At 38.7% G+C, this 20,899-nt stretch overlaps 1 protein-coding gene across 1 annotated transcript; it reads right to left on the reverse strand.

Moving 5' to 3' along the window:
• Positions 1–1,626: 1,626 nt before the first annotated feature.
• Positions 1,627–17,264, reverse strand: LOC140227579 (ran-specific GTPase-activating protein-like). The gene is made up of 6 exons (XM_072307994.1): positions 17,142–17,264; positions 9,043–9,170; positions 8,013–8,176; positions 6,203–6,331; positions 5,808–5,873; positions 1,627–2,728 (listed from the first exon to the last, which is right to left on the reverse strand). Exons 1-6 carry the CDS (start codon positions 17,151–17,153, stop codon positions 2,478–2,480), a joined length of 750 nt encoding a protein of 249 aa, XP_072164095.1. The 5' UTR covers positions 17,154–17,264; the 3' UTR covers positions 1,627–2,477.
• Positions 17,265–20,899: the final 3,635 nt, after the last annotated feature.

Raw genomic sequence — 20,899 nt, forward strand, 5'->3', positions numbered from 1 at the left:
ACAAAGTGAAATAACATAATAGAAGCAGGCAGTTTCTTTAACCCTTCAAACTTAGAATGTGCAATGCAGTTTTCTGTTATACAAGCATAGGTTGTATCATCTCAAATACATATCACATCTAGTCAAAATCTAGCAAGATCGTCATTTCATCCGTATGTCTGCTGTATCAACAACCCCAACAGCAGCAAATGAACACTGGACGTAACAATCAATCTTGCAAACATTACCCAATTCCTGCACAGGGCTGAGAAACAACACAAATTTGACAATCCTCCCCCCCCCCCTTTTTTTTATATTTCTTTCTTCCATTTTCAGATACAGGCAATGTAATAAAAAGATAATCTTGAAGAATAAGAAACAAAAAATTGTGAACATTGATTCAAGCATGAATTGATTTCTGTTGGGGGTGGTTTGTCTGCAGTTTAAAAAGTGAATAGGGACTTCTACCGTTCACCGACTGATTTTTACACCCCAGCAGGATCGTCTCCAGTTTCTTGCCAACAAATTCTGGGTGCACTGACTGCATGCCTTGTCCACTTCTCGGAAGGGTGCGTCTGGCTCCCTGAAATTTGTTGGATGGGTTATGCAGTGAAGGATTAGTGGTTAAGAGCTCCTCCTTGTACAGATTTAATTTCATTCCATTCATACACACTCAAATTTTCCCTTGAAACCTAAATACCGCTGAATGGGGTGAAAGACACAACAGCCTGGAATGACTTTACAAGCAGTCCGGTCCTAAAAAAAACAACAACCAAAAAACAGACATGCACAACCCCTACATGCAAACGAGTCAATCTGTATTCAATCCTGCAAAGGTCCACACTACTGAATGGTTCTATGATCTTCAAATGATATGGAGGAGAAATATTACTGTCAATGCCTAGAGAAAACAATAATTAACATAATTCAACATAATTCATCACTATTGCCTATTCAAGGCAATACCATCAGAAGGTGATGTCAATTTGATAAATTCTAATGAGGCAGAATCAAGAAAGTTCAGTAAGAAAAAGGTCATAAATCCTGACACACACCAAAGACATGAATCGATATTACTGACCAACTCCTAGCTTTTCTTCATGCAGCATTTATCTTATTTCTATCAAGGGTTGCACTTTCCATTTTTCTGTTAGCAAAGTAGCTTGGTATCTTTTTCACCTTAATTGGTTTTATCCTTATAACTATATACCTGTCATCCTACAATGCGTGTTTATACTCATCATCTGTCATGGGTAAAAAAGAGGTGCTCTGCATTTACTACAGTCACAATGTCATTTGTGGCAAATTGTCCAATGACTTTTACACAATTTATACCCTGAGGAATACAACAAGATCATCGTTTTTCCCAAAAAACATTCTTCACAAATAATGCAGAACAATCTACCAATGAGCAAGGTACAGATGAAGCTCAGCTGCTTCAGCAAATGCAAAATTGCCTGTGACATCATTTGCAAGAGGCGACAGTGGACTCGCAGAAACAGATTAAGTGTGCTCATTCATCATACCGTGGTATAGTGTAATGTGCAACATCTTGTTACAGTTAAAGAGCCACGTGAAATGCCTTTACGAGAAGCAAGGAAGAAAAACAAGATAAATACTTTTTTTTACAGATATCATGACAAAAACAGCATACAGCAAAGTTCTATGCTCACAGCGATAGGTGAATAACTGTGGTATTCCCTTTAATCTAGACCCAGACAGAGGCAGGTATATCCTATCCCCCAAAGACCAAATTGCATCTCACCATGAATTAAATTGTCCTCACTTTTGTCTCACCGTACAACATAGAAAAGAATTAACTTTGCTCATTCTTAGTTCAACGCAACTTTTATATAATTTTGAAGTTTACAACACATATTCTCAGACAATTTCTCTTTCAATCTTATTAGTATTAAACCTCACATTAATCCTGATGTATCAGTATCTGTGGCAATGAGACTTTGGATCGGATTGTGTCAAAAATTTCAAGTTTGTTTCCAGTTTCTCCGTCGGACGACAGATACAAATACTACATTTTGTTTTCTGCAAACAAGCCTAGGTCCATTTAGAGGATGACATGTTGATGTTAGTGGAGGCATTATATACTATCACAACGACAAGGCTTTAGATAGTTCATTTGACTGCAAGGGTACTCTCACTGCAAACAGTCTGGGGGTCAGCAAGGGACATACGTCAGACACTTCCATGACGTTCTCTCCCCCTCCTCGGCCACCCACCGACTACGCTCCGGGATGAGAGCCAGCCACAAAGAAGAAATAAATAGGAATCAACCTTGCATAATTAATTTTTTTTTTCGCGTTGTCCCTGCCACACAGCCGCCCAGTGACCGGTGAAGACATCTCCTCTCCTTCCAGAACGCTGTCCACCACAGAGTCTCCGTGTCGGTTTTTTTGTTTCCCCTAATAAACTGCTCTGATGATAAAAATTTTTTGAAGGACGTCCCTACAATCACCCCAGTGATAACTAGAAAGCCATCCTCAAGATTCCTCCTTGGCGTCCCCTTTTCCTTCCGAGCCAGCCTTGGATGGATCCGCCGTGCTCTCCTCCTTCTTCTCCTTTTCCTTCTCCGCGCCCTCCTTCGCCTCGTCTTTCTTCTCGGACCCGTCCTTCTTGTCTGCGTCGTTGACCGTCATGCCGCCCAGCTTCTCGGCGACGTCGTCTGCTTCCTGTTTGGACTTGTCCGTCTCCTTGGATGCATTCTCCGGCATGTCATCCTCCTTTTCATCATCTGGTGGGTCAAAAAGATTTCCTAGTCTTGTGAGTGTGTACGTAGTACAATATATAGATACATAAATCACTACTTGGCAAATGGATTCATTTTGAGAAAAGCAAACTGTGCAAAAAAATTATTAGCACAGCGCACTGCTGTTCTGCAATCTTCAAATTTTTCATAAGTAAATGGCCGTTGAAAAGGCATTGTCATTTTCTTTGAAATGGAAGATGAAAATCATGACAATATTGTTTGTCTTCTCGATATGGACAGTGGCCAGCACATCTGGTTACATTTGAATATGTGTGGACATGTCACGTAAATCAGTGCTCCTCCTAGCAAGATACATCAAAAAGATTAATCTGAACGTCAGGCCTGTACTTCTCAGAATACAAAACACTGGCAATATCTCTGGCAATATCAGCATAGCTTCCGACATGGTCATCAATAAAATAACTTTTAGTTTCAGCAGAGCACATAAAGGTAAACCTTGTTACAAAATACTTGCGACCAGACTAAGTTTCTCATTCAAACAGATGCCCATCTGGTGCTACATAAATACCCACACATAGAACCAAAAACGATCCGTGATAATATCAAGCCCCAGTTGCATTTGAGAGAGATATCCTGCTAGCATACACTTCTCTCCAAGACATCATATTTTGAAGAGTGAATTTGCAAAAATGTTTATTTATATAATCATGGTGAAAAACGTGCACCTCCCATTTTTGGATGTGTATCAAATGCGTACAAGGTATGTGCCTGGTTGTGAGTTCTCAAAGCATGTTTGGAAGTCTAGTACAGTGAAATCCCGTTATAACGAGGTCCATGGGACCGGCGATATTACCTCGTTATAACCGGTACCTCGTTATAACCGGTACCTCGTTATAACCGTACGCATCAAAAACAAAGAAAAACATAAGCACGAAATCATACCCGTCAATCAAATTTATAAGAACATCCTTTGCGTTGTTGTTACACAATTATGGATCGTTATTATTGAGACAATAAAGGGAAATTATTTGTGAATTGATACATAAAAAAGACGGAAAAGTGGGGGTTGAAATGCGTTAATTCTTTATTTTTCTTCCAAAAATCTCTTCTCATAATAGTTCACATAAAGTTTTTGAGAAGTAGGCCTACTCGGCAAGATCATATTATTCGTGATTCTTTCTACACCTATCTCTTCCTCTTGTATCGAACCATTCTGAAAGAATTTTTTTTTTTTTTTCGTTTGTGAAATACAGTGAACATCGTAAAATGACAATGAACAAAATCATATTGTATAGAATACGTTTGTTAAGTTTTTCTAAACACCAGCGCAAAATGAGTAACATACATGCATTGTTTATCATAACTTACGAGGTATGTTATGCTGTTGGTGCCCAGCGGGAATGCGATGATTTCTGAATCATTTCCGCTGTAATCCTATACAATGTATGATCGTTGCGTCCGAAGGGATTAAAAAAAAAATCGTTCTTTATTTTCTTCCAAAAATCTTTTCGCGTTTTGTACACCCGTTCTTGAAAAATACGCGACAAGGTTGAATTTGGAATGTTGTGATCATTTTGCGCAAATCTGTACCTCATAGACCATTCTGAAAGAAAGAAATTCTTCATTGTGAAATGCAGTTTTAAATGATAATGAACAAACGCGAACTATTCAAACTGTTAAATGCGTTTGTTTCTTTTTCTGAACACCAACTCAATTAAGTAGATTAACATGCGATATTCAACTATTTTTACGCTACTGTCGCCCAGCGGGATCGCTATGATTTCATTAATTATTTCGGCTTTAATCATTATACATTCATAATAGTTACTTGCCAGCAAAACAACTGGAAGTCGGAACTAAAAATGGAAAGGGTATAATGATGAGTTGCACACGCATTTCAATATTATTGTCCATTTTGGCCACGAGTGTCGCTACATGAAAAGTTTTTGAATGCGTTATATTTTTTTTCTCTCTCGTTGCGCTGTGGTCTGACCTATCATGCACGCGTATCTCGCGAAAAACAAAATTGAATGATTTTATTCAATAACTTAGTAGGAACATCGGAAGGTATTTCTGTGTCTTATCACGTGGTTAAGAAGAAAACGAACTACTCTGCAAAACGGGAAAGAGACATGGACAGCGTGAATTTGGTTTTCAATGTTCCGTTTGTCGCGTGTTTGAAAGCGGCAAGTCAGGAAATGGAACCTCGCAAAAAAGAAAATGGAATGATTATGATATGTTATGTGGTTTAACATGGAAAGAACCGTGTAGGCCCTACTCGGTTATTCGTCACTGATAATGGATGGTAAAGAAGGATAACGGTGGGACTGAAACATGTTTGTTTCCGAGTCTTCACGCTTCAGATAGTACATGTAGATATCGAGACGGGACGGGCACTTGTGCAGTGCGTTACTGCGTTCTACACATACGTAAAACGGAGATCGTAAAAGTGAAATCGCTTTTCAATGTATCGTTCGTGGCGTGATTGAAAGCGGCAGGTCAAGAAATGGAACCTCGTTATATCCGATCAAATTGCTTATGTTTTTCTTTATCATGATGCACCGAAAATGTCCTTGTTATAACCGGAATCTCGTTATAACCGAACTCGTTATAACCGGTTCGTTCTGCCATAGGTTTACACGCGAAGGAAAACGGGACCGACGCGATCACCTCGTTATAAGCGGTTCCTCGTTATAACCGAACTCGTTATAACGGGGTTTCACTGTATTCCCCCATACTTTCAATCTTGTTGTGACGAAGCATGATTAAAGGAAGTGATGACAGTTATAATGATGAAATCCTCTCAAACTGAACAAAATCTTAAAAAATGTGTTTACATCATCAGCTCAGCATAGCAAGCAAATTGTATCACAGACATGCATGCTGAAAAATCTGTACCAGGAAAATCTTTTTGCAATAATGAAATATTGTATCCATGTTTGTTGTAACGGGGTTTGCATGTATATGCAGTGTGTCATACCCACAAAACAATCAGGAATATACAACAGAAATCACTTCAATACTAGATTACCATTAAAACTGAAATCAACTCTCATAATGTCACGCATGTCACTTATCCATGAATCATGCGGATCATCCTTACCTGATTCGTTGTACTTGCGCAGTTCTTCCTGGCATTCGTCTACCTTCTCTTTGAACTTCTTTGCATCTGATCAAAAGAGACAAACACATCAATCAGAGACATCTTATTGGCTATTTCACTAATATATTCAAATCCTACAAAACATCTTTCCCTTTGTTTGTTTTTCTTTTTGTTAGGGAAGAGAACTTATGCAAAGCTAACACAAACTATCTAACAAATTTAAAAAGCTCTATGTAATAGTTTGCTATTAGTCGTAACCATTTTGACAGAATAAATGAATAATCAAACACTTGTGCTAAAACACCCAGTCTAGTTTCCATATATGTTCACTCTCAAATCTATAATTTCCAGCTCTCCTACATGCTGTTAGAGAATCTGAGTTTCAGTTCACTCACTTTCTGCATTTGCAAACTTGATGGCTAGTGTCTCTGGCTTGGGCTTCTCATCTGCAAAGTCTGCCTGTGTGTGCCAGACAAAGGCCTTGTCGCTACCACAGTTAGGCTTCAAGTCCATCGTCAGGGAAACTGAGGGGGGGGGGGGGGTGCGTGAGGGAAAAAGAGAGACATTTTACTCAGTGTAACTGATACTTTGATCAAAGTGTAAGATTAACATAGGAACTAAAGGTACCCAGGATCTTCATAAATCAAATATGAGCACTAATATTGCTTAAAAATAACACATATTCACCATCCCCAGATTATCTCTGCAGGTGTCATTGAAATTACCATTTAATATTTCCATTGCATACACAAGCAATTGTTACTAACCTGCAGGAAATTATAATCTACTTTGATGTTTGGGACTCCTCATCTGAAAATTCTTGTAAAAGTCTTGCATTGAATATCACCTGAAAAAGTAGGGGTACCTGACTAAAATCTAATCATGGCAGGGTGTATTCCCAAGGACATCTACAACTCAACTGTTAGGCAAGTGATATGAATGGATGTTTCCCTATTGAAAGTATGGTGCTGTTATCCAAAAGCCCCATTAGAGCAACTGGAAGAACTCTCATTTTGTAACACCCAGCATGGTGGGGATTCCCAGATAAGAACAATTTGCTTATGGTGCCTTTAATTTGTGACTCATAGAGCAAAGACAAACACAAGACAATGAGCCATTCATAGATAATTAGTCATGATGGATCATCAATGTGAGAAAGTCAAAACTTCACCACCCAGGAAGAGGCTTGCATTGGCACACCCTACTCCACTTGCACTCAATTTTTTTCCCCCGAAGGAGTCGTCTCATTGAAAGACTCACTTTCCATTTTAGCCCAAACTATTTATGATCTTTGCAACGAGAGAGATATCAATCACTTTTGATATTTTCATTTCACTTGTTGGAGTGCTTTAATAGGGAGTTTCCAGTTACCTCTTTCTGAACAGATCGACCTCATCAATATACTACCATGTGAATTTTACATGTTTACCATCAATGCACTGATGCAACATGGTTACCACACAGTGAACTTTTATATTTCTTGTTGCTGTCTCATAAAGGACCCAAAAATTGCTTGTCAAATCAACAGCTAATAATCCTCAAGATGACAGAAAGACTTTCATACACACACACACACACACACACACACACACACACACACACACATACATACATACATATATATATATATATGCAAATGGAAAAAAAAAAATCAAAATTTGACAAACAATGTATGTGGCCATTCTTGATGCTAAACAAGGAAGGAGTTACAGGTCTATGACTACCAAGCTATTCCACACAGGCATAGACATTCACACGTCTTCCTTCCAAAGCAAATAAAGACAGGCATATCATGGTTTAGATCCCTGAACTAAAACATGGTTTAGCCCCTGAACTAAAACGACCCAAAGAAGGCATACCTTCAACATGCATGTGCCCGAATGTGTTCAGTATTGCACATCTGGTGTTCTACATAATACGTTACGTACCATTTTTCGCATACAGATATTTTCACGAATGGGGGAACAGACATTTTCGCGATTGACATGGAGGCCATCATAAGCCGATAAAGCGCACTATTACCTTAGCGCATGATGACATTTTCACATGTTGTTAAATCCACGGTCCAACTGTGATTTGCGAAATTCCCGAAAATTTAAACTCTCGCGAAAATAACAGCTTATACAGTACACAATCAAAATCTTCATACTCCGAGCAATCAGAGTTCAACTATCGCCCTCACAGGCGAGCATCGTCAAGACTTACTGTAATGGTTGGCACAGATCTTGAACGTCTTGTCTCGCCTCATGAGTATCCTCACTTTGCCTTCCGTGTCATCCTTCCTCTTCAGTAGTTTGATCTCCCCGGTCCCTCTCTCCTTCCACTCTGCTGGGCTCTCCTCGTTGGCATAACGGTACAATTTGGCTCTCCTGCAGCGAAAAGAGAGGAAGAAAAATGACAATCATTCTTTTTTAAACGAAGTAGCCTTGGCATGCTACATCTCAATAGAGTTTGATACTGAATTTGTGTTTAAGCTACAATTTGTCCCAATACGATATGCACATGAGTTTTCACACAGGCCAAAATTAACAAGTGATTTAATATTACATTCAGATAAGCATCCATTAAAGGTACTGACCCCCCACCTCACAAAACAAAACAAATCCAACAATCAACAAACAATTTTTCCACTTGCCAAGCCCAACAAACGCTCTCTGTCAAGCAAATAAAATATATAGCTGGCTTTCCTACTTGCAAGGTCTGCACACATCTAGGTATAGCATTTCTTGTGCTGTAGTTACAAGTATAGTTACATTAAAAATGTCACATACGGTAGCAAAAGATATTGAAACTTTTGCAATCGCACATTCCTATTCGAGATATTCCTGCCAAGTGCTGGTCTCAATATCCAGTTAATTGGATAAGTGAGTCTATTCTTTTCTCCTCCAGGACTAATTCATCCCCTTTCTCCCCTCTTTGCCTTGAAATTCCAGAGATTGCTGTTACCCCCTTGCAAAATTTATTGCTCCAATGTGAGTCACCAACAGTTGGCATGTGTCCCCCCCCCCCCCCTCCCCCACTGATCTGATTTTGTTTTTGTAGTCTGTATTTCTGATCCATCATATGCTGTAATATCTGGAAAACATGAGTGATAACTTGAAATAGTGCCCCTAACAAAACTGAGATTCCTTATGTCCATGTGACCATGTTCAGTGATTGTGATTTGTACACAGTCTGATACACAATGAAGCCACCCCCTAAGAAAGAGAGACTTTTATAACTACTAGATGCTCACATTTTAAACAGCTCCTCCTCATCTTCTTCCAGTGTTTTCACTTCCACTGGCTTCAGCTTCACAATGGGCTCAAAGTAAATCTCGGGACTTGGTGTCTCCTCCACTTGTTGTTGTTGCTGTTGTGGTTGCTGAAAGAAAATGGAGGGATAGCAAAACATTAACTATTTATGGCGCAGTTGATGGAGTATAGTCTACACTGGATGTTCACTCTCTGCATCATCATAATTTTGAGTCGGCAGTCTCATTTACCTTACGTGGACAGCTGTATAGGTTTCTTCACAAGATGCCTAGTAAGGCCCAACGTGTTAGTTCTAATACTGTATACGCTATAATTTTTGCGTACATAAATTTTCGCGAATTGCCGGTGTCACACATTTTCGCGAGTGGTTAAATTCGCGATTGGGGGACCAGAGAAAATATGAAGTGGCAAAGAAAGTGTGAATTTTCAACTTACTAGCAAATGAGAATGATACTAGTTAGGCCAAGTAAAAAAAGAAAGTAGTTTCTCGTCCGGGTTTTTTGAGCAAGGCGATGAGGGAGGTCCTTACTATTTGATATCTTACTATTTTTTCGAGGATTGTCAAAATGAAAGTAATATGTGTTTCTCGTCCGGTAATTCTGAGAAAAGTAACGAGAGAGGGCTTTACTATTTTCTATATCCAATTTATGAAATGAAATATCACTCTGTTAAGTGGTAGCTGTGTTATGAGAGACCAGGTCCCAAGTGTATGTCTTGCCTGCACTCTCAAACATTTTCAAACAAATAGATATATGTACCATACTTGAAATGAAACTTCATGCATGCAGAAATATATTTGCTTTTTCTTTCCATTACAGATGTCAAGGGAAAATGACCATCTTAATACTGGTATTTACATTTCTGATACCAGTGTACTTGCAATGTATTGTGCTATTAATAACTGAAACAGGTATAAAACATGTCTTTCAACAAATGTACGACTGAAATAAATTCCATGATATTCAAAACACTGCTTTATTTATTATTGTGTTTGTGACATTTTGTGTCCACACAGCTGGTACAGTGTATGTACAGTCAACCTCGCGTAAGTCGACATAATCGGGACTGAGCAAAACACGTCGACTTACGCGAATGTCGACTTACGCGTAAGTCAACATTTTGTCGACTTATAAATGAAAATTAATTTCCCCTGTACAGAGTAAGATTTGGATCACGATGCAGATCGCTACCCATATCTTACTCCTTTTGCCGCCAAAACATGCCTACTGACATGAGCAACAATACTGTTTTAGTTCATGCATAAATCTTGCGCGGGTTAGTAACGACAACGCACAATTCCCAAATCCCTAGAGAGATTTTGAGAGAGCGGGATCGGAAACCTAGGCCCGTTTCTAGACACTTAACGTTTTAAACTTGATTTGAAATATCAAAGGCAAATTCCTCAAAATTGCATTAAACTTTGCGATTTAAATTCAAGTGCGTTGCTGGGAAGATATGCGTGTGATTTCGCATGATTCTGTCGAGATTATTTGTCAGTGCCGACTGAGCTGAAATATGTGTGATTTTCCTTCCCTAAGTCGCCATATTTGTTCTGCTTAAATTTGTATTGCCATACTCTGAAAATGAATTCTCGCGCTCCGATTCGCAACATTACCGCTCTGTACGGCACGGGCCCGTCTGAAATAAAAAGAAGAAGATAAGTTTGTTCATCCGAAAACGACATCTTTCGGACTACTATAACCTTCGTAAAAACAAACCTCTTACCATTGTCGGACTGATTTAACTTTGGACTGAGATTTAAAACTTCGGCATAGCGAACTTTAACAATTAATAATTCGTTATCATTTTTTTTCATTTACATTTTGTGAAACAGCATGCGTTTCGGTAGTTTGAAACGTGTAAATGTTGCGATGTCTTTCCCCTGCAAGTGCAGACTAAGTTCGGTCACGGCGAAAGTTCCGTTACGAAATAAAAGATAATGCGAGCCTTTTCAACAATAACGCACTTCCGTACATTTTTATGCGTTTAAACGCGGTTTCTAGTTTCGGACAAGAACCACGAGTCTTTTCTGCAACGCTCTCGCGTTCTATAATACAGCGTTGCTTGTGATTTGACGGACTTGCATTTGATTTTTAGAGTTGCGTTTAAACGCAATTGAGTTTAAATTTCATACAATTTTCTAGTTTTGTGTGATTATCAAACGCAAGTCTTTTCAGCGTTCCGTGTGATTTTCAGAATTGCGTTTAATTTTTAATTTTGCTGACGATAAGTCTTTTAAACAATAACACACTTCCATAGATGTTTAGAGATGCGTTTAAACGCAATTTCTTATAGTTTCGTACAAAAAACGCAAGTCTTCTCTGCAACGCTCTTACGTTTAAATACAGCGTTACGTGATTTGATGGACTTGCATTTGATTTTTAGAGTTGCGTTTAAACGCAATTGAGTTAAAAAAAAAAAAGTTCCCTACAATTTTCTAGTATCGTATGATTATCAAACGTAAGTCTTTCAGCGTTCCGTGTGATTTGATGGATTTCCATTTCATTTTTAGAGTTGCGTTAAAACGCAATTGAGTTTAAGTTTCCTACAATTTTCTTGACAAGTTTCATATGATTATCAAACGCAAGTCTTTTCAGCGTTCCGTGTGATTTAATGGACTTGCATTTGAATTGCAGAGTTGCATTTAATTTGTAATTTTGTTTACGAAATAAAAAATAATGCAAGTCTTTTAAACAATAACACACTTCCGTAGATGTTTAGCAATGCGTTTAAACACAGTTTCTTATAGTTTCGTACAAAAACCGCAAGTCTTCTCTGCAACGCACTTGCGTTTAAATACACCGTTACGTGTGATATGATGGACTTGCATTTGATTTTTAGAGTTGCGTTTAAACGCAATTGAGTTAAAAAAAGTTCCCTACAATTTTCAAGTTTCGTATGATTATCAAACGCAAATCTTTCAGCGTTCTGCGATTTGATGGGACTTGCATTTGATTTTTAGAGTTGCGTTTAAACGCAATTGAGTTAAAAAAAGTTCCCTACAATTTTCTAGTTTCGTGTGATTATCAAACGCAAGTCTTTTCAGCGTTCCGTGTGATTTGATGGACTTGCATTTGATTTTCAGAGTTGCGTTTAATTTCTAATTTTGCTAGCGAAATGAAAAAAGTTAATGCAAGTCTTTTCAACAATAACGCACTTCCGTAGATGTATACGCAGTTTCTAGTTTCGTACAAAAACCGCAAGTCTTCTCTGCAACGCTCTTGCGTTTTAATACATCATTGCATGTGATTTGATGGACTTGCATTTGATTTTTAGAGTTGCGTTTGAACGCAATTGAGTTTCAGGTTCGTACAATTATTTTCTAGTTTCATATGATTACCAAACACAAGTCTTTTCAGCAACGCAATTGCGTTTAAATGCAAAAGTTGCGTGTGATTTGATACACCTGCATTTGATTTTTTGAGTTGCATTATTAGTTGCATTGTAATAAATCTTTTTAGAAAGGGCCCTGGTTTTAATACCGCTTCGGAATAATCAACGTTAGAATATTCGGATTTACAAAAAAAGACCTATTTCATCTTTGGATAATGAATACCTACTGGGACATATAAGTGTACCAAATTTGTGCGTCTTGAGAAAAACTAGAGGGAGAAAAGGGGTAAAGTGAACTGTCTTGGGTACTACATGTAATGCTCCAGTGTAAATGAGTGTATGTCCTTTCTATATTCTGGCATACAAGACAATGGACGCATGGCGCGAACGCTACCGCGCCGTACACTAGCAAATTATCGAGTAGAAACGCAGCGAATCGGAGCGGGAAAACGATTCTTTTTCAGAGAATGGCGATAAGATTTTGAGCGAAAAATTATGTCGACTTAGACGAGGGAATTAACACGTATTTCAGCTCAGTTGGCACTGAAAAATCAGGTCGACTTACGCGAGTTGTCGACTTATAAATGTCGACTAAGACGAGGAAATTTTCAAGGAATAACAAAGGCAAAAATCGGGACTTTTTTATTGTGTCGACTTAAGCGAGTTGTCGACTTATGCGATGTCGACTTAGGCGAGGTCTACTGTATATGCATTTCTTCAAAGTACAATTGTAGCACATTCAACTGGAAACTGGCTTGTACAATTGCAGGTGGATGTCAAAATGAGGCGATTTATGGCATTATAGCATTAAACAAAGATGTTTCTTCATGTTCTAAAAAGACATTTGATAATCACTCATCATTTGGATGATGATTGTACAAGTGGAAACTCAATATAACGAGATGGTCGGGACCGAGTCGTGTTCCTCGTTATAGCCGATATCTCGTTATATCAGTAGGCATAAAAGAAGGCATAACATAAAGACATTAATTTGCACACGTGGGACTACCCATCATCTCTCAGTCAATACTGATAACTTGCTAATGTGTGTGAGGTAATTACTCACCTTTATGGGTAAGAAGATGTTTTTTCGCCAATGAAATCCGATATCAAGAATGTTTTTCTTATCAATTGTAGAATAGATGTTTGAATTTGTAAATCTACATAGCTTGCGATTGTGTGAAGATCGTCTGTGGATTGTTATGTGGTTATGGTATGGGTGTTGTGTGTGGAAAGCTTGAATATGGTCTGCACAATGCTGTGTGTGTGTGTGAAACATTCTGTATGTACATTATGACTGCATGTGTGTGTGTAGATTGGGAATTCCCTACGTAGAAAGCCAATCACAGCATCAGATTGCCTCACACTTGCTAAACGTCATGATGATGTCATGTATACGGCCGTCCCACATTTTCTGCATGTATCAGTGCGCGCACACACACCACCGAACTACACACACACACACACACATACACGTACAACATGCGGTGCTAGCTGTAGAGTGAACTGTCATGAAGAAAATGTGTGTGTACAAGACAGTTTTTGGCGCATCGAGCTTTACAATCTCGGACCGTGATAGTACTTTACCCGAAGACATTTTGCTTTACCTCGCTATATATAATCAGGTTTGATTGGCTACGTTTTTCTTTGTTTGGAAATCACAAAATTTATCTCGTTATAGCAGTTATTTCGTTATAGCCGATCTCGCTATAAGAGTAGCATTTTACATGGACTTGTGTGGAAGGAAATTTGGGACCGGGAAAATTTCCTCGTAATAACCGATATCTCGTTATAGCAGTGTTCGTTTTATATACCGAGCTTCCCCTGCCCTGTATACCACACTACTGATGTTACGATTCACGGCCATGTCCGTGAATTTACGTCGTAAAGAAAGGTATCCCGCAGAAATACGATACAAACCAGAATCCGTGGAAAAGTTATTTATTTTGTAGATACACCCATTTTATAATTCCACATTTGCTGGAAAAGCGCACTCCTTTTCTCTTCAAAATACATCGCCGTCAGATGCAACGTTACAGAGCAGAGTGTATGGGCCTCTACACATTCGAATGTGTTCATGCGTGCGATGGCCTGGGGACCCGATTTGGACAGCTAGCAAGTTACAGACACGGCCGAAAAAATAGTAAATATCAAAAAAGTCGATACGGCAACTGAAAATCGATGCGGGCGGGGAGCGGGCTGGGACGAGAATTATGAATTTCTTGGTATTTTCAGCGCCATTTTGAAAATATTAAATAGTAAAAAAATCGATGCGGCGGCCAAAATTGATGCGCGCGAGGACGAGAAACTGGTTTCTTTTTTTACTTGGCCTTATACACTGCATGAAAAAAAAAAAACTTACCAAACTCTCCGAACTAGTAAGTTAGAATTCAACCCATCGCGCTAGATTTGTGACGAGTGGTCCCCTTGCGATAATGGATTGGCTCTCTACAGTATTCGTAAGTAGACGTGGACATGCTATATGTACGTAAACAAGCTTAGCCAGTATGGTCTGTTCGGAAAGCTGTGACATGGTATACCAGTACTGAAATGTTCGTATCATCAAGGCAAGGGATTCATTTTGGAAGGTAATATTTTCGTGTGTTGTTAATTTCGCGAATAGCTCCCGACTCGCGAAAATAAAATCCCCGCGAAATATATAGCGTATACAGTACTTGGATTTATATATTGCAGGGCTGCCAACACTGGAAACTAGTTGAGAGTGAGACTCCCATAGGCCAATGCTATAATTTAGGAGTCAAAATGAATGAGATCATTAGAAATGCATGCAAATGAAATAAAGTTTTAGTGTGAGAAAGGACCAAAATGCGTTAGTCTCACGCTCAATATGTGAGAGTTGGCAGCCCTGATAACTGATATTGTATTTTAGATACAGTGGTAAACACAGAGTTTGCCCATGTCAACTTGCTGGTTATTTGCTGGTTATATGTGGAGGTGTCGTGGCTGAGTAGTAAGAGCGCACGTTTCTGAATCACGTGAGCTTGATTTAGGTTCGTTGGTTCGAGCCCCACAAAGTCAGACATGTTTGTCCTTCGCAAAGCAAGGCAATTTATCCACATTGTTGCTATCCACCCAGGAGTATGTATAAATAGGTACTCAGTAGGATGAGAATGTTTATGTTGGTTGATCAGCATGTGCGCGCCTGTAGAATGGCGACTGGCAAAAATACTCCCCAGGGAGTGGAGAGTGAGCACTGTCAGTGCTGGCAGGAAATAATGTATCCAGACACCGGGGTTATAATAATATGTAGCGCTTTGAGCACTCTAAGGAGTGGATTCAGTGCAATATAAATTCATATTATGATTATCATTTTGATAACTACATCTTGTAAGTATGTACCTACCTTCTGTAAGTTGAGTACTGTGACTTGCAAAAGAGAGGGTACCTACACTACAGTGTAACAGTTACGGGTCTTCCATTCATCTAGGTTATAGCAGGTTTGGAGGGTCTTTTGTTTGTACACGAGTGATGTGCACGACATAATATTCATCTGTTTTTCTATTACTGTAAGAGTGGATATTTTTGCGCAACTAATTTTTTTTTGCACTCGGCGGGGTTAGTAAGAGTTTTACATGTTTTTGCTTCTGCGGAATCAAGACATCAACTACTGGAATATATGGCAAGCAAAAATATTTGCGTGCTTTTATTTTTGCACTAGTTTCTGGTTGCATGAGATGCACGAAAATTTCAACACCGTGAAAGTTTCAACTTTTACACCCACTTACAAAGGGTATTGGCATTATTAGTCTGTAGCGTCCTGTCTTCATCACTCCCATCTGACTATCTCACAATAAAGTATACAATTGTCGACTAACAACAGAGTTTTCATTTTGAGAGAAAGATGGTAAATTTAACCTTAAATGATTAAGATGATAATTTGCTTTTGTGCAATGTGTTCTGTTTATCTCTTTATCCTTTTCTAATTTGTCCAGGGCATTCTCATCTCCTTGCTGAAGACATAAGTGCATTACTCATGTTACTAGAGCCCTCTAACGTTAGATCTATAAGAGCTAGAATCTAGTTCTATCACACTCACAGATATTTCATTCATTCTTTCATTTCAGTCATTTACTTTAGGGTGTCCATATCATGGATGGATATTTGTTTTTGTTCATATGCTTTAAAAAAAAAAAGAAATATACAATACAATTACATAAACAACATTCATTTCGTATAGAATATAAACAACACACTACTCGTAATTTCAAGGCTGGGAAGCCAAACTTAAACAACAATTTATATGGCCATCTACAGTTTGTATAGCCACGACATGCGACACAGCCTGCCATTCTATGCACAGACGCAATAAGATTTCACGACATGCAAGAAAGAAGTGCAACTTCATGAACTTGCAACAGAAGTCAAAGATTGAAAGTTGTGTTATATTGTCAGTTGTTGGCACGAGTCTATCGACGTCTTCAGGCGTGTCTTAAGTGTCTACCTGGTGTACCAACATCATTTAGTCACACACTTATTATTACAGATCTATCATTCATTCATTTACGTTGTTCCCGCAACTACATACTTCGCGGGGAATCGGCTACGAAGCGCGGAGTTTCCCCACACACCACGCAGCTTTGGCAATGGCCGATCGGGTATCGCTTAAAATCTGACAAGCTCCTATAATTTTTTCTAATATAGGTCTGATAAAGGCACTAAATGGAAAATCTCGAAATATTATCAACACTCACATACATGTGCATACTATGCATTGATTTCAACTTACGTCAGCCATCATGTTGGACAGATAACTTCGGATTTTGAGATGTATTTCTTGTGGTCGCGAATGAATGAAATGACGTAGTAATCTTCAGTGAGATCATACGTAAAGAGAACGTAGAGAGTAGACCGTAATTCGTGGCTCTCACGCTGGCGCTATGGCAAAGGCGACCAATCAACACAGGGGTTCAGCTCGGGCGCCAAACGCGAACCGAACGAAGGGGAAGCGAAGTGCACAAACCTTCATGCGACCAGTTACGTAATTGCTGTCTACTTTATATCAACCATTTATTATATCGTGCAGAGCTATTATGCTGCTAGGGAGCTAGCTAGCTAGCTAAAGCTAAAGCTAGAGCAAGTATGTGTACCTTTTGTAAATATTGTAAATATGTTGTTTACCTGTTGGTTTACATCCAATAAAAAGTTTTTTTAAAAAAAGAGTCTGCAGTAGGAATACAAGAGCATACAGGGTGCTCGTACTAGTAATTGTTTTATTTCTCTTCAACCTGCGGTCGTGTTGCTACCTTCCAATATGACAAGCTAAAAGCTGTGAAAAATACAGCCAGTCTTTCCCCTTAGATAAACAAGTAAAAGTGCATTTGCATTTCATTCAGTTTAATTCCACTGTTTATTTTTTTTTTTCTTTCTTTCTTTCTTTCTTTCTTTCTTTCCTTTTCTTCCCCGTCCCTCCCCCCTTCGGTTCTCACTTTATTTCCTCTATTTCTCTCATTCTCTCCCTCTCTTTCTCATTCATGTTTACTACCTTTAAGATGTAAATATGTACAAGTTATGTAAATATGTTTCAGGAGACTGTATATATGTTATATTCTCAATTACTCTGTACATAATTATGAATATTACTTATCATGGTGACCTAAAACTTTTACAAGCTATGCTTTTAGTTGGGTCACCCCTTTTCCGTTTGTATAAGTACAGTAAACCTCGCATGAGTCGAAGCTCTCGGGACTGGCAAAAATGCGTCGACTTAAGTGAAATTCGACTCTCACGAGAGTCGAATTTTTTTCGACTCACAGTTATGTACATGTATTATAGTACATTTGCATGCATGTGTGTGTGTGTGTGTGTGCGTGTGCGTGCGTGCGTGTGTGCGTATGTGAGTTTGCATTCAAATTTGTCTGTTCTTGAAGATAATGTTCTTATTTTGTTCTAAATTGAACATGGAATTTGTATCAATACTAGTAGTTAAACGTAGTTCTGAGAATGTCTGCGCTATGTGGCAATGTGCATGTGCTATGTCTATGGTGCAACATAAGTAGCCATCTCTGTCAACCTACCCTGAGACAAACACTCTCCCAGGCCCATCCCACCTCCACTGAACAAAACTATACAGCCAGCCGGGCACGCACAAACAAGCTCCGCCCACTTGGCTTGTCACTAAAATATTAAAGCAGCGATTGGTTGACCAAGGAGTTCTGGCTTGACATGGATAAAGTATGGATGTGCTGTGTGTATGGATGAAGTATATGGATCGATGTGCTGTGTGTATACATGTATACATGTGTACGTATTCGACATGCGTGCAAAGCGGTACGGTGAGTGTGCATGCTTACCTGCAGCTAGTCTGGGCTCCGTCCCCTTTTCCTTGGTGCGACCAGGAGAGGGCGCAAATTTTCTGATTGCGATAATCGAGAGACTGCGCGCCCAACGAAAAAGGGTCCGGGAAGAAAGTTTCAGTTCCGATCGGATTTTGACCGAACGCGATAAATCATTCGCTCTGACAGGTCCCGCCCACCGAGTATGGTAGTAGTCTGTTCAGCCAGTCTCAGTAAATGGAATTCGCATCTATCTGATTTCGTATGTGATCTATATTAATGACATGTAGATCCATATAGGTCACAAATTGGTTTCAGAGTATTCAATTCTTCTGAAGAAAAGATACAGTACCTTTTTCTTCATAGTAGGCCTAATACGAACACATAATGCTGAATTTACTGCTGAAATTGGATTAGACTAGTCATCGACTGTTCTAGGTATTACACAGTTCAGTACCTTTCTCCCACCACCCTGCAGATCTGTCCTTGGTCTCACCATGGGCGGATGGAGTACTGCATGCATGCATTGCATAATTATGTACCTTACCCAGTAAAAGTGTTTAGTTTGGCCATGGAGCTAAAAACGAATGGCGATCTACGATCGTTTATCTCTAGTGATTTCTCTCTAATGTTTTTTTTTTTTCCAACTTTGTACAAAAAATAGGGCCCAAGTAGCCATGACTGCTCGTATCATAATTATAGAAATGTTCTTGATTTTTTGATCTTGTTTGTGCAACAGGATTTTGTAAGAGAGAGGTATTTCAGTCGGCTGCACTGTGTCCGAGTGAATCCATAAACACTTTGAAAATCGAGGCACTGATTCTAAATATCAAATTGATATTATATGCAAATTGACTGGGTATACTACGACTGCAGTCGACTGTATGTTGTTGGATACTTGTGGGCCAATCCAAGCCTTGAACTTCTGGAATCCCCCTTTTTTTTTTAGCCAAGTATAAACGTAAAGTAGGTTTACAATTGGATTTCTATATATGTCTGGAGAACAATAATTCACAACACAACCACAATACTATCAGCATAGGGCCTAAATACCACGCAATTTCAAATAAAAACATCCACAAATCTTTCTGAGTGTGGCTCCGACGATGAAATTACTAGTGATAAGTGATTTCATCGATGAATAGCCATCAAAGCTTTATGTGTTATGAAATATAACAGGTTAGAATACAAAACACGCTTTGATTACGCGAGCATACAATGGTTTACCGCGTTGAGCTTCACAAGGAATAGTATTTTATCAGTTTTGATTAAAAAAAAAAGAAGCTGGTATTTTCTTCAGACCTAATTTACCAAAGGAAGATAAAGATATCACATGTTTGATGGAGAATTTACGTGGCAAACCTTATACACGCTATGTATCCAAAAATTGAATAGGCATTCTAGTTTTCCCGAAGGTTCGTTAATCTGAAAATAAGAGAAACTTTATTATTTTGAAGGTTTGATAGCTCCCCCCCCCAAAAAAAAAAAAACAACAACAAACAAACAAACAAAACAAAACAAGCAAACATCAAACAAACAAACAAACAAATGAAACAAGGTTCGTAAATCCACAAATGGAAAAATTGCATACTTTTAACAAACATTCGGAATTACTAACCAATATCGTTTTAAATTAACGAACCTTCGGTATTGCAAACTTTTTTTTTCTTTATTTTTCTTTTAGGGGCTATACAAACGAACATTCGGAAGACCAATCCTTTAGTATTTTAAACGAACCTTATTTCGTTTTGGATTACCGAACCATCGTAATAATAAACCCTGAAAATGAACCTTCAGAAAAACAAACTGTAACCAGAAATAAGAAATTTCTGACTCCAGAATCAGCATTTACCAATCCCGGAGGGCAGCGGATATCATACAATTCTGATATTCACCTTGCATTATAATGATGATGCCATGTAACAATCAGGAGGTAAACTATAATCATCGAGAAGGCGACAGAGCCTCCTTGATATAACAGGTAAACTCCACAACACCATGCTGAAGGGCATATAAATCAGACACTTGCTTATGAATATATCGTAGTGCAAAATAAATTCATTACTTATTCATTTAAACTTTATGATACCACAGTCTCCGGGGTTCACTCCTCAGAACAATACATATTACATGATAACAACATGGTATGGACTCCTATAAAGTTTATCTAGCTGCCCTAGATTTTTAATCCTTCATTGTTGGACGATAATTA

The sequence above is a fragment of the Diadema setosum genome, chromosome 4, assembly GCF_964275005.1.
Source record: "Diadema setosum chromosome 4, eeDiaSeto1, whole genome shotgun sequence".
Lineage (NCBI taxonomy): Eukaryota > Metazoa > Echinodermata > Echinoidea > Diadematoida > Diadematidae > Diadema > Diadema setosum.

Bases quoted from the DNA above. Each gene is read 5' to 3' on its own strand.
- LOC140227579 (XM_072307994.1), bottom strand. The intron at 8,177-9,042 runs GTGAGCATCTAG...TTTTCGCTGCAG, and splicing joins GAGGAGGAGCTGTTTAAAAT to GAGAGCCAAATTGTACCGTT. The intron at 2,729-5,807 runs GTAAGGATGATC...TTGACCCACCAG, and splicing joins GCGCAAGTACAACGAATCAG to ATGATGAAAAGGAGGATGAC.